Source organism: Alnus glutinosa, chromosome 9 (assembly GCF_958979055.1).
Source record: "Alnus glutinosa chromosome 9, dhAlnGlut1.1, whole genome shotgun sequence".
NCBI lineage: Eukaryota > Viridiplantae > Streptophyta > Magnoliopsida > Fagales > Betulaceae > Alnus > Alnus glutinosa.
Genome location: NC_084894.1, coordinates 24,904,814 through 24,919,730, shown reverse-complemented (window position 1 = coordinate 24,919,730; position 14,917 = coordinate 24,904,814). Strand labels below are relative to the sequence as shown.

The 14,917-nt window shown below is 38.2% G+C and overlaps 2 protein-coding genes across 2 annotated transcripts; both read left to right on the top strand.

The window, feature by feature from the left end:
- Nucleotides 1–11,684: 11,684 nt before the first annotated feature.
- On the top strand, nucleotides 11,685–13,349 carry LOC133878668 (uncharacterized). The gene is made up of 4 exons (XM_062317251.1): nucleotides 11,685–11,706; nucleotides 11,885–12,686; nucleotides 12,850–13,094; nucleotides 13,197–13,349. The coding sequence occupies exons 1-4, from the start codon at nucleotides 11,689–11,691 to the stop codon at nucleotides 13,242–13,244; spliced, it is 1,113 nt and encodes a 370-aa protein (XP_062173235.1). The 5' UTR covers nucleotides 11,685–11,688; the 3' UTR covers nucleotides 13,245–13,349.
- LOC133878669 (uncharacterized) lies at nucleotides 13,235–14,686 on the top strand. Its single transcript, XM_062317252.1, has 5 exons — nucleotides 13,235–13,430; nucleotides 13,541–13,633; nucleotides 13,754–13,855; nucleotides 13,947–14,400; nucleotides 14,508–14,686. The coding sequence occupies exons 1-5, from the start codon at nucleotides 13,350–13,352 to the stop codon at nucleotides 14,678–14,680; spliced, it is 903 nt and encodes a 300-aa protein (XP_062173236.1). The 5' UTR covers nucleotides 13,235–13,349; the 3' UTR covers nucleotides 14,681–14,686.
- Nucleotides 14,687–14,917: the final 231 nt, after the last annotated feature.

Genomic DNA, 14,917 nt, shown 5'->3' with positions numbered 1-14,917 from the left:
TAGTGGATGTTCAATTGATACTTGAGCAGTGATTACATTCTATTTTGGAGGTTAGCATCCTCGAATCAGCCACTAATGTTGCTCTCTTTTATTCCTGCATTTTGCATTTATCGAAGCTACCAGAATTCCTCCATTAAATTCCCTAAAAATCCAAAAATATAATTGTCTTGTTCCAGTATATATGGATCCCACATTCACTGATACAGCACCAGCAACTGATCGAAGACACAAATACAATGCTTCCTGCCAACGAAGAAGCTTCGAAAAGAGGATGTGAATAAGGTGGATCAGTTTCATAAGACCATCGTCGTATTTATGTTTTCTATTATCTCAGTATATATATAACACCTAAATTCTTTTAAAACATCTAGAACATTTTCAATTTTCCAATCTTTTGCACGATAAAGAAACATTCTAAAAACTAACTAGTGTTAGGTAAATGTTTTATTTAATTAGATGATAATATCATAACGCTGAGAAATCAGTATAGGTAATCTCAGAGAAACGGGTTCATCTATATATGAAGAATTATTCACATATTCGCATGTACCACAAACAACAACGTAACACATTTATAAAGCCCAATTATCACTACAAAAATCGCTGCAGTTTGACACGTGTCTACAGTACCCGTTACTGTAGACACGCGTCAAATTTGACACGTGTCACTAGTGACACGTGTCAAATTGTGGAAGCGTCAAAAATGGACACGCGTATGAAATACACGTGTCCAATTGGACACGCGTATGAAATACACGTGTCCAATTGGACACGTGTATTTTATACGCGTGTGCAAGTGGACACGAGTATAAAATACTCGTGTCAAACTGGACACGTGTCTTATTACACGTGTGCAAGTGGACACGAGTATAAAATACTCGTGTCGAACTGGACACGTGTAATAAGACACGTGTCCAGTTTGACACGAGTATTTTATACTCTTGTCCACTTGCACACGTGTATTAAGACACGTGTCCAGTTTGACACGAGTATTTTATACTCGTGTCCACTTGCACACGTGTATTTTTACACGTGGCAAATTGGTATTTTTTGCCAAAATAAACATTAAAAAAAAAATCAGTGTTGTATTAATTTTTTAAAATTAAAAAAAAAAATTAAACTCATTATCTTATTAATCATACAAATCTTTGAAAATACGGTGTACATAACTTATACACATAAAATTAAGTTTGAAAAGTATATGCTATATGTAAATTTTATATTTGAAATTTATACTTTTTAGGTTCTTTATTTATATGTATATAGTATACTATATTGTACTATATACATAATTAACCAAATTTGGTGCTATATATCTAATTAAACCAAATAGTTCAAATTAGGGTTCAGTTTTGTACACCATCTACGTTTAGAAACAAAAAAAAAAAATTTAAACATAACAAAGTTAAAAAACCTATAATTAATACTATATATATAGATATGCATGCATGTAAACGGTTTAGAAATTATATACAGTAACCTTTTTATTTATGGCTATATATAGTAATTGCAATTATTTTTAGAATTCTGCGCTACATAATGAATTAAATACTTATAGTTTAGTCCCTCATATAGTACATATATACATTTAGGGTTTATGGCTATATATAGTACATACCCTTAGGGTTAGGGTTTATAGCTATATATAGTATATACACTTAGGGCTAGGGTTTATACCTATATATAGTATATATACTTAGGATTATGGTTTATCGATATATATAGTATATACACTTACGGTTTGGGTTTTAGGGTTTATAGGTATATATAATATATACACTTAGGGCTATGAATTATAATTTAATTGATTTTACGTTTAATGAATAATAATGTCAATATATTTTTCACGTTTCATTATTGTACACTTTTAAATATATATATATATATATATATTAAATCACGAGCAGTTCAAAATTAAATAAAACCGATATATATAGTATATACACTTAAACTTATGATTTATAGCTATATATAGTATACATACTTAGGGTTAGGGTTTATCGCTATATATATTATATACACTTAGGGTTAGGGTTTATAGCTATATATAGTATATACTTAGGGTTAAGGTTTATCGCTATATATAGTATATACACTTAGGGTTAGGGTTTTATGTTGTATAGGTATATATAATATATACACTTAAAGCTATGGGTTATGATTTAATTGATTTTACATTTTATGAATAATAATGTCAATATATTTTTCATGTGTTATTATTGTATACTTTTAAATATATATTTTAAATCACGAGGATTAGGGTTAGGGTTTATGACTATATACAATACGTACCATTAATTAGGATTGTAGTTTATAGCTATATATAGTCTATGCACTTAGGGTTAGAGTTTAATTTTATGGTTAGGTTTTAGTTTTTATTTTTTATTTAGCTATATGTACGGTATATACATTTCAGGCTGCATGGGTTTATATTTTTTTTTTATGTGGTTAAATTATATATATATATATATATATATATATTTTTTTTTTTTTTTTATGCATGCAAATACATTTCGGGACGTGTATTTAAATACAAAATAATATATAGTACATATACTTAGGGTTATGGTAGTATAGTATATATACTTATACTTAGTGTCATGATTTAAATTTAGGGTTTATATTTAGTTTTAATTTATAGTTTATGTTTTAGTTTTAGGTCTTAGGGTTTAGCAATGTGTACATGCAGTACATGCAGTGCATACACGTTATGGGTTGCATGGGTTTATATAAAATATATATAATATATTAAATATATATATATAATATATTAAAAAAAAATAAAAAAAATGACATTTGGAGACGTGTATTTACATACACGTCCCCAATTGGGCACGTGTACTACGTACACGTGTCCAATTGATTGGCCAGGTACTGCGCGGGAGTTCTCCCGCGCGCCACCTGGCCAATCTTAGGATATAAATTATATTTAAATTATATATTATTCAAATTATATACTTTTTAAATATATTTTAAATTCAAAATTTTATATTTAAGTTATATAAAAGAAATGGGTAGCTTCCAGAGGAAGCTACCCATTTCTTACGTAATTCTCTCTCTCTCTCTCACTCTATCTCTCTCTCTCTCTCTCTCTCTCTCTCTCTCTCTCTCTCTCTCTCCGTCGAGCTCTGGCCGGCGACGACAGCCCATTCCGGCGACCCTCCCTCTCTCTCGCTCTCCCTAGCTCTCTCACCTCCCGTTCCGGCCGGCCAGTACTGTCCGGTACCGGCCCTCTCTCTCTCTCTCTCTCTCTCTCTCTCTAGCTCTCTCTCTCTCTCAGCTCTCGCCACTGTCCCCCGTCACTGCACAGCCCTCGCGTCCGTTCAAGGTATTCCCTCCACTTCCGGCCTCTCACTCTCACTCATCTTCTCAATCTCTCTCTCTCTCTCTCTCTCTCTCTCTCTCTCGGTTTACAGTGCATATCTAACATTTTGAGCTTTAATTTTTTTTTTTTTTTTTTTTTTTTTTTTTTTCTGTCAAAAATTCCAGGTACACGTACAAGCTTGCACTACAAAAATCACTGTGAGTTATTTTTATTTTTGTTTTCAATTTTTTGCTATAAGTTTGTATATTTTATTAATTTTTTTTGTGATATTTGTATAATTTTTTTCATTGTCTAGTTTGTGCAAATATGGAATATATACTTGCAGATTTTTTATTACTGATTTTTTTATTACTGAATCATTGTCTAGTTGGTGGAAATATGGAAAATATGGAATATGGAAATATGGAATTTATTGGTGATTATATTTAATTTTTTTTTAAAAAAAACTCTTGATGTGAGGATATTTGAGATATATTTTAGTGTGCTACTATGGATTTAATGTGCTATTGTGAATTTTGGTATTTTTATGAAGTGGCAAAAAGAAAAAATATCCGCTATCATCTTAATTTTATAAAAATATGATCGTGAGCAATAATGGCAAAGTAAAATTAAAATACAAAATTATAATCAACATATTGTGCTATGAATATATATAAATTGTGGGGAAAATAAATTGTGCTACTAATATATATAAATTGTGGTATTTTCGGGAAAAAAAAAACAAAAAAACAAATATTCCACTGTCCACCATTTACAATCATATTCGTAAAAAAAACCTTAAAACAAACGTCATAAATCATCAATTGCGACGAATTTGTTTTTTATCTTCCATTTTTAACGTTAACTATTCATGTGAAGAGACTACATATTTATAAGAAGAATTTGGTATCTTCGGATAAAAAAACTCAAAAAAAAAATACTAAAATTTCTCTCATATGCATATATAAACTTTATATCCTAAAATCATAACCATAAAACCAACACAATAATAAACCCTTAAATAAACTTTGAATCCTATACGTTCTAAAAAAAAACCCTTACCCTAAACCCTAAACCCTAAGCCCTACAAAAAAATCCTACACTTTCTAAAAAAAACCTAAACTGCTAAACCCTAAACCCTAACAAACCCTAAACTCTTATAAAAAGAATAAAATAAAACCCTAAACCCTTTAAAAAAAATAAAAACTTACTACACTTTCGAAAAAAACAACGAAAACCCTAAACCCTAATCCTAAATCCTTACAAAAAAAGATTCCTACACTTTCTTAAAAAAAACTCTTAACCCTAAACCCTAAACCGTAACAAACCCTAAAACCCTAAACCCTAAACCCTAATCGCTTTAAACCAAAATAAAACCCTAAATCGTAAACCCTAAACCCTTAAAAAAAAAAAATTTACCTAAAACCCTAAACCCTAAACCCTTAAAAAATAAAAACCTAAAACCCTAAACCCTAACCCTAGACCCTAGACCCTAACAAACCCTAAACCCTAAAAAAAAAAAAAACCTAAAACCCTAAACCCTAGACCCTAACAAACCCTAAACCCTAAACCATAAACCCTAAAACCCTAAACCCTAAACCCTAATCGCTTAAAAAAAAAAACCCTAAATCCTAAACCCTAAACCCTTGAAATTTTTTTTTTTACCTACAACCCTAAACCCTAATCGCTTAAAAAAAAAAAAACCTAAAACCCTAAACCCTAACCCTAGACCCTAGACCCTAACAAACCCTAACCGTAAACTCTAAACCCTAAACCCTAAACCCTAAACCCTAACAAACCCTAAATCCTAAACCCTAAACCGTAACAAACCCTAAACCCTAAAACCCTAAACCCTAAACCCTAATCGCTTTAAACCAAAATAAAACCCTAAATCGTAAACCCTAAACCCTTAAAAAAAAAAAAATTTACCTAAAACCCTAAACCCTAAACCCTTAAAAAATAAAAACCTAAAACCCTAAACCCTAGACCCTAACAAACCCTAAACCCTAAACCATAAACCCTAAAACCCTAAACCCTAAACCCTAATCGCTTAAAAAAAAAAACCCTAAATCCTAAACCCTAAACCCTTGAAATTTTTTTTTTTACCTACAACCCTAAACCCTAATCGCTTAAAAAAAAAAAAACCTAAAACCCTAAACCCTAACCCTAGACCCTAGACCCTAACAAACCCTAACCGTAAACTCTAAACCCTAAACCCTAAACCCTAAACCGTAACAAACCCTAAATCCTAAACCCTAAACCGTAACAAACCCTAAACCCTAAAACCCTAAACCCTAAACCCTAATCGCTTTAAACCAAAATAAAACCCTAAATCGTAAACCCTAAACCCTTAAAAAAAAAAAAATTTACCTAAAACCCTAAACCCTAAACCCTTAAAAAATAAAAACCTAAAACCCTAAACCCTAACCCTAGACCCTAGACCCTAACAAACCCTAAACCCTAATCGCTTAAAAAAAAAAAACCTAAAACCCTAAACCCTAACAAACCCTAAACCCTAAACCATAAACCCTAAAACCCTAAACCCTAAACCCTAATCGCTTAAAAAAAAAAAAACCCTAAATCCTAAACCCTAAACCCTTGAAAAAAAAAATTTTACCTACAACCCTAAACCCTAATCGCTTAAAAAAAAAAAACCTAAAACCCTAAACCCTAACCCTAGACCCTAGACCCTAACAAACCCTAACCGTAAACTCTAAACCCTAAATCCTAAACCCTAAACCGTAACAAACCCTAAACCCTAAAACCCTAAACCCTAAACCCTAATCGCTTTAAACCAAAATAAAACCCTAAATCGTAAACCCTAAACCCTTAAAAAAAAAAAAATTTACCTAAAACCCTAAACCCTAAACCCTTAAAAAATAAAAACCTAAAACCCTAAACCCTAACCCTAGACCCTAGACCCTAACAAACCCTAAACCCTAATCGCTTAAAAAAAAAAAACCTAAAACCCTAAACCCTAACAAACCCTAAACCCTAAACCATAAACCCTAAAACCCTAAACCCTAAACCCTAATCGCTTAAAAAAAAAAAAACCCTAAATCCTAAACCCTAAACCCTTGAAAAAAAAAATTTTACCTACAACCCTAAACCCTAATCGCTTAAAAAAAAAAAACCTAAAACCCTAAACCCTAACCCTAGACCCTAGACCCTAACAAACCCTAACCGTAAACTCTAAACCCTAAATCCTAAACCCTAAACCGTAACAAACCCTAAACCCTAAAACCCTAAACCCTAAACCCTAATCGCTTTAAACCAAAATAAAACCCTAAATCGTAAACCCTAAACCCTTAAAAAAAAAAAAATTTACCTAAAACCCTAAACCCTAAACCCTTAAAAAATAAAAACCTAAAACCCTAAACCCTAACCCTAGACCCTAGACCCTAACAAACCCTAAACCCTAAACCCTAAAAAAAAAAAAAAACCTAAAACCCTAAACCCTAGACCCTAACAAACCCTAAACCCTAAACCATAAACCCTAAAACCCTAAACCCTAAACCCTAATCGCTTAAAAAAAAAAAACCCTAAATCCTAAACCCTAAACCCTTGAAAAAAAAAATTTTACCTACAACCCTAAACCCTAATCGCTTAAAAAAAAAAAACCTAAAACCCTAAACCCTAACCCTAGACCCTAGACCCTAACAAACCCTAACCGTAAACTCTAAACCCTAAATCCTAAACCCTAAACCGTAACAAACCCTAAACCCTAAAACCCTAAACCCTAAACCCTAATCGCTTTAAACCAAAATAAAACCCTAAATCGTAAACCCTAAACCCTTAAAAAAAAAAAAATTTACCTAAAACCCTAAACCCTAAACCCTTAAAAAATAAAAACCTAAAACCCTAAACCCTAACCCTAGACCCTAGACCCTAACAAACCCTAAACCCTAAACCCTAAAAAAAAAAAAAAACCTAAAACCCTAAACCCTAGACCCTAACAAACCCTAAACCCTAAACCATAAACCCTAAAACCCTAAACCCTAAACCCTAATCGCTTAAAAAAAAAAAAACCCTAAATCCTAAACCCTAAACCCTTGAAAAAATTTTTTTTACCTACAACCCTAAACCCTAATCGCTTTAAAAAAAAAAAACCTAAAACCCTAAACCCTAACCCTAGACCCTAGACCCTAACAAACCCTAACCGTAAACTCTAAACCCTAAACCCTAAACCCTAAACCCTAACAAACCCTAAATCCTAAACCCTAAACCCTAAAAAAAAAATAACCTACACTTTCTAAAAAAAATACCCTAACCCTAAACCCTAAAAAAAAATCCTACACTTTCTAGGAAAAAAATCCTAACCCTAAACCTTAAACCCTAACTCCTAAACCCTAAACCTTAAAAACATTTTGACATACACTTTCTAAAAAAATACCCTAACCCTAAACCGAAAAAAAAAAAAAAAAATTCCTACACTTTCTAGGAAAAAAACCCTAACCCTAAACCTTAAACCCTAACACTAAACCCTTAAAAATAAAAAAACAAAATCCTACACTTTTAAAGAAACAAATAAAACCTAACCCTAAACCCTAACAAACCCTAACCCTAAACCCTTTAAAAGAATAAAAAAAATAAAAACACTTACACTTTCTAAAAAAAAACTAAAACCCTACATAAAATAATCCTACACTTTCAAAACAAACCATAACCCTAACCCTAAACCCTTAAAAATAAAAAATGAAATATATTTGTACACGTTTATACTGTAAGCCGTATGATTTGTCTTGTCCTCTTAACCCTATACAGATAAACATGGACAAGTCTTGGATGTCAACACCTAGGGGTACGACACGGTATAACGATGGGTGTAGGGCGTTTGTGGCATTTGCCGTTAGTAATTGTACGGCCGGCGATGGAAAAATTTACTGCCCATGCAAGTATTGTCGAAATAACCAGCGTCACACTCCTGAGTACGTTCTTGCCCACCTGACTGGAGGTCGGGGGATGAATCCGGGATACAATTTGTGGTATATGCACGGTGAGACTACGACTGGTTCCGCTACTCCTGGTCAGTGTTCGAGTCATCACAGTGGCACAGAGGCCGCTGACCGTAGCACTGAACATGGTGATCATGTCACAGAACAGGAGGGTGTCGCCGTGGAACAGGATGATAACATGCACGCCATGTTGCGTGACGCCTTCGGCGTGCACGATGTTCCTGAAGACGTCAGTACTCTTCCGCAACAAGTTGATGAAGATACCTCGTGCGGGGACGCATTGAAGTACCAAGAGCTGTTAAAGACTGCCGAGAAGCCCCTTCACCCTGGTACGAAGCACAGTAAATTGAGTGCTACTGTACACATGTACAACTTGAAGTGCGTTGGAGGTATTAGTAACAAGATATTTTCAGACATTCTCGAATTCATCAATCAGTTGTTGCCTCCTTGCGATGAGGCATTGCCAGATAACACGTATGAGGCGAAAAAGTTCCTAAGTGGCATGGGTCTGGGGTATGAGAAGATTCCGGCGTGCCGTAATGACTGTATGTTATTCTGGAAAGACAATAAAGAATTAGATTCATGTACCGTATGTGGAGAGTCTAAGTGGAGGGCTGATACACATATAGATGATGATGGTGAGATCATATCAGCGAGAAAAAAACGCCCGGTGAAGATCTTGAGGTGGTTTCCACTCATCCCACGGTTGCAGAGGTTATTCATGTCTAAGCATACTGCGCCCCATATGAGATGGCATGCAGAAGGCCGCACTAGGGATGGCGTATTGAGGCACCCGGCCGACGGTGAGGCATGGAGATCGTTTGACATTTTACACCCAGATTTTATGGAAGAGAGTAGGAACGTCCGGCTTGGTTTGACAGCAGATGGATTTAATCCATTTGGGAACATGAGCACATCCCACAGCACATGGCCCGTAATGCTTGTGCCGTACAATTTGCCACCTTGGATGTGCATGAAACAGTCGTCCTTCATCCTTTCCATGGTTATCCCTGGACCGAGCTCACCAGGTATGGATATTGATGTTTACCTTCAGCCATTGATTGATGAGTTGCTGGAACTGTGGAATGTAGGGGTACGAACATTTGATGCTTCAAAGAAGGAAAATTTTATTATGCGATCTCAGTTGATGTGGACGATAAACGACTTTCCAGCGTATGCAGATTTATCTGGTTGGCCTAACAGGGGTGCGAAGGCATGTCCTTGCTGTATGCGATCGACGCGTTCTATACGCTTAAAGAACGGATGCAAATTTTGCTATATGGGGCACAGGAGATATCTGCCGCCTGAACATCTGTGGCGGCTTAACAGGAGGACATTTGACGGTACTGAAGAATTTGACAGCGCCCCGATTGTGCCATGCGGATACGAGGTTCTCCAACAGTTGGACGGAGTTGCGTTTGGGGATGAGACCGCGGGTAAGAAGAAGAAACGGAAGAAGCGGAAGAAGGGTGCAGGGAGTTCCGATGTTATATGGAAGAAGAAAAGTATATTTTTCAGATTGCCGTATTGGGAAGACAATTTGCTTCGGCACAATCTTGATGTTATGCACATAGAGAAAAATGTCATGGACAATATACTTGGCACTATTTTGGATATAAAAGGGAAAACGAAGGACAACTTGGCAGCTCGGCTGGACTTGCAGGAAATGGGGTTGAGACCTAAGTTGCATCCGTTCACGGCCGCCAATGGTAAAACGTATATTCCCGCTGCCTGTCACACCATGACTAGAGAGGACAAAGAAAGTTTTCTGAAGGTTCTTCGAAATGTAAGGGTCCCGGACGGATACGCTTCGAACATTTCACGATGTGTTCGGCTGAAGGACCGTACAATTTCCGGGTTGAAGAGCCACGATAGCCACATACTGATGCAACAGCTTCTTCCAATTGCACTGCGTAAGTCATTGCCTGATAAAGTTGTTAGACCTCTTGTGGAGATTTCGGCATTTTTTAGAGGCATATGCTCAACAAAGCTATCACAAGAAGATATGGACCGACTGCAGGGTGACGTCTGTATCACTTTGTGCAAACTAGAACAGATATTCCCTCCAGGGTTTTTTACGAGCATGGTCCACTTGGTCGTGCATCTTGTGCGCGAGTGTAGACTCGGCGGACCCGTGCAGTATAGATGGATGTACCCGGCGGAGAGGTAAAATTCAGCGTAATATGTAAATATATAATTTGATTTAAATGTAACCATAATTGACGACAATTAAATTGTCGTGTATGTGTGTACACCAGGAGTCTGGGGCATTTCAAGTCTACTGTGCGCAATAAAGCGGCTCCTGAGGGGTGCATTGCGGAGGGGTACATAGCGACCGAGCTGGTAACGTTCTGTTCAAGGTATCTGAATAACGCACCAACATTCCACAACAGACCTCAGAGGAATCCTGATGGATCCAAGGGGGCGGGCACGCGTGTTACCCTGAACCGGTTGATAATGCACCAGATTCATCGTTATATTGTGTTCAACTCTGAAGAGTTTCACAATTTGCGGACGTAAGTAGTGTTTATATATTTAACAGAATTCGAATAACGCATCTAATTGATTTTACTACATAATTGTATACGCTGAATGTAGGATGCACAAAGACGCGCTTAGGCGATCATGCACTAGAGGTCGCATTACGGAGGCTCTTATTGAAGCAGAACATCATGAGCAGTTCTGCGAATGGTACCCTGCATATGTAAGGAAATAGTTGTAATTTTTAAGTTGGATAAAGTTATGCGGGTTCAATATAATTACCCAATACACGTGTTTAATATTTGTAATTATAACATAGGTCGATGGCCTTGACGATCAACGTAGGGAGGAATTGGGCCACAACTTGGTTATGCGTTGTAGAGGGCTGAAGGAGACAGCGGTCAAGTACAACAGGTACGTGGTAAATGGGAAATTGTTTCGCACGCTTGCCCATGATGTGGGAAGGAGGACTCAGAACAGCGGCGTATGTGTTCCTACCGTTGAAGGCGAAACGTACTACGGGCAGTTAACCGATATAGTTGAGGTCGAGTACTATGACAGGACTACGTACGTCCTATTTAAGTGCAATTGGGCAGACCCCACGATGGAAAGAGGATTCACAATAGACGAGTATGGCCTAGTGTTTGTCAACTTCAATCACCTCGTCCACAGGGGAGAACTGATTCAGGACGAGCCGTACGTGCTTACATCTCAGGTGGATCAAGTATTCTACGTCGAAGATGGAAGGAACCCAAATTGGGTTTGTGCGGTTAGGACCAAACCGCGCAACGTGTACGACGTTGGCCAGGGGGATGGGAGTAATGAGGATGGTACAACCTACCATGAGTGCGTACCGCTCGTACTAGCCACTGATGACCTACCTGATACGAATGATGAATTCGAGTACGACAGGCCCGATATTGATCCGATTGAAGCTCCCGTGATACAATGATTGATGTATTTCTTGTGAGTATAATTAGCTTGAACTCAACACACTTGACTGATATATAAATTGTTTGTACAATTCGCTTGAACTGAATAAGGGTTTCTATTATTATATGCAAATTTCGTTGTATAATTTGCATATTCATTAAAAATATATTACAAAAAATATTCTAATTAATTTGTCTACATTTATTCGCAGGTATTGATGGACCAGGGACGCCATCCTTATGCATATCGGGCACCTCGCCCACCCGTGCCCCCCATGACCACGCCCACTGATTCGACGCCAGTATATACTGCGGCGTGGCCACCCCACCCAGACGGGGCTTATAGACCATTGTTGCCGGGTATGGTGGCCGTGCCCACGTCAGATCACGGGCAGACCAGCACAGCTGGAGTTGGCAGCTCTCCATTGTCGGAGCCGCCGACATTATCTCAGTTAGGGTTCACCCAACCGGGTAACGCCTATCGATGGTGGGTGCAAGAGGGGGTGGGGTCACAGGGTTATGCGCCGTACTTTCCGTATACGTATAGTCGACCTATGACGTGTAACCCTGATAGTGAGACGCAGGATTGTAGATTTCCACTGTCACAGACCGGGGAGATGCAGATGCCGGCTGTGGGGTTGGGACAGATACCGGCACAGGCGGCGATGCAGGGCCAGATTTTGGGGCCGAGACAGATGCCAGCATCGGGGGCGAGTCAGGGCCCGGGGCAAGTAGAGAGGCAGATGCCGTTACCTGGTGAGAGCCAGATGCCGCTTTCCGGTGAGAGTCAGATGCCGCTTTCCGGTGAGAGTCAGATGCCAGATGTGGGGGGGAGCCAGACTACCCATGAGGAGGACGTTGCGATGTTGGGTACCGATCAGTTGGCCCCCGGTAGCCCCCAGGGTATGGATTCAGATGATGATCAGCATCCTCCACCAGCCGGAGAGGTTGGCGAGGAGGTTGCAGGCGACCCAGCGACGCAGCACATAGGGACTGGGCAGATTCGGTTGATGGGTAAGTACATATGTAGACATCCTTAAAACTCATATTATGTTACCAAAATATTTTTTTTGGTTTGGAAAAAAATAACTATTTGATTACATTTTGTTTATATATGTGTGTGTGTGTTATTTAATGTTAACCAATTAAATTAATGTTGAATATATTTTTTCATTAGGGTACAACCCAGACGGGACCATTTATTATGAGGTGATTGACGACCCAGCGAGAAACTGGGTGCTCCCGAGGGGGAAGAAGGTTGTATTGCAGTACAATGCTGCTATACAACCTGTAGGACGAGCCTGCAATCGTTTTCGGCGGGAAGTGGGCAAGATGATCAGGAGTGGGTCCTACATACACATGCGGGACGAATGGGCGAGGGTAAATAGGCAGATTAAGCAGGCAATGTGGAACGCACTGATGGTATGTTTATGAATATAATTTAATTATTTATTTGAATTAAACTTGAGCTTAATGTTTAGGTTGAAGTTTTTAAACCTATAATGCTTTGATTGAAATGTGCAGGAGGAGTTCTATCTACCTGTATCAGTTGACATGCGCAGGGCACAATAGGAGGCGTGGAATGATATTGGACGTAAGCACCGCTCGTGGAAGTCGAGGTTCAAAACCCAACTAGGAATTGGAGACGGTGACACGCCCGAGAGTATCCGTGCGAGAATGCCGGAGAAATTTTTTGAGCAGTATGATGCAGAAGATGTAGAATTCCTGCTGAGAGATTGGTGCAGAGAGCATAAAATCGTATGTAGGCCAAAAAATTGTCAACTATTTTTTAATAACAGTTCATTTAATTTTAGTTTTAATTTAAGTGTGTCAATTGTTACATGTTTACTTTCATGTTCAATGCGTAGGCAACCTCTGAACGGATGAAGAGGTTGCGGGAGCGGAATGACCTACCCCATTGTGCGGGATCTAAAAGTTATGCCAGATTTAATCACGAGGAGGTAATTAAATATATATGTTTATGTTTTTAATATTTGTTGGTAATTGTTTTTCTTTTTCTTTTTCTTTAAACTATTTTTATCGCTATCTGTTTGTTATATATGTCAACTGCATGACGACAGGCATGTACATCTGGCACGCCCCCCACTCGCGCCGCGTCGTTCGTGAAGACCCACACAAAGAAGGACGGCACTTTCCTGAACGACCGTACACGGGTCTTATGCGTATGCTACTGATTTAGTTTACTAATATTTTTAAATTATGTGTGATATGTCATTATTCAATATATGACTTTTTCATGTTGACGACGTACAGGAGAGGATGACGCAGAGTTTAGCCAGTGATCCAGCCGCCACGCAAAGCGTCTCCGCAGACACGGTGCGTTGGGCACCGAACGACGCTTACGAACAGGCGATTGGGAGGCCTGAGTATGCAGGGAGGGTTCGGCAGGTTGGCCCGAACGTCACACCTGTTCGAGGGACATGTTTTTCATATAGGCCTCGGTCACAGGGGGGACCATCTCAGGGGACGTCTCGGGATTGGGCCGAACAGTCTCGGAAGATGGAAGAGATGCAAGCGGAGCTACATGCTGAGCGAGCGAGGAATGACCGTTTGGAGCAGCGCGTGCAACAGTTCGACGGCATAGAGCAGCGCTTGCGAGAGATGGAGGTCTTCATGTCCTCCATGGCAGTACCAGCACCATGTGTTGGTAATCAGTCTTCTCCTGCACACGTAGGTAGTACGTCGTCCGTTGGTAGTGCATCTGCAGGTATGGTTTATATTGTGTATAGGACAAAATTAATTTCAATTTGTTTTCATTACCCCTTTAATTTTGCAAGTAATATTATATACTTTAATTGTCTATATTATTTGCAGGTAATTCGACAACGGTTGGTACGTTGTCGCCTGTTGGACGACAGCTGAGCCAGCACTCCACTGTCGCTACACCTTCGCCCGCTACACCATTCATTGCGCAGCAATCGCCGGTGGGCGAGAACACGCCTGGGACGGTACCTCGTGATTCGCAGAGACGCCTTTCAGATTTGTAGATATTTTGTGTAATTATTTTGAGTTCGTAAATATTTGCTTGTTAACGAATATGTTATTAATTATTTGTTTGTGTAGTATGATTTCGTGTTGGTTTTGGGTAAAATAAATGCTGCGTTATTTGTGGTCGAAAATTACAAAATTTGAAAAATTCAAAAAAAAATTTAATTAACCCAAATAAATTTTATAAAACAATAAAAAATTTATTTTTTTTTAAAAAAAAACTAAATTCAGTTTTT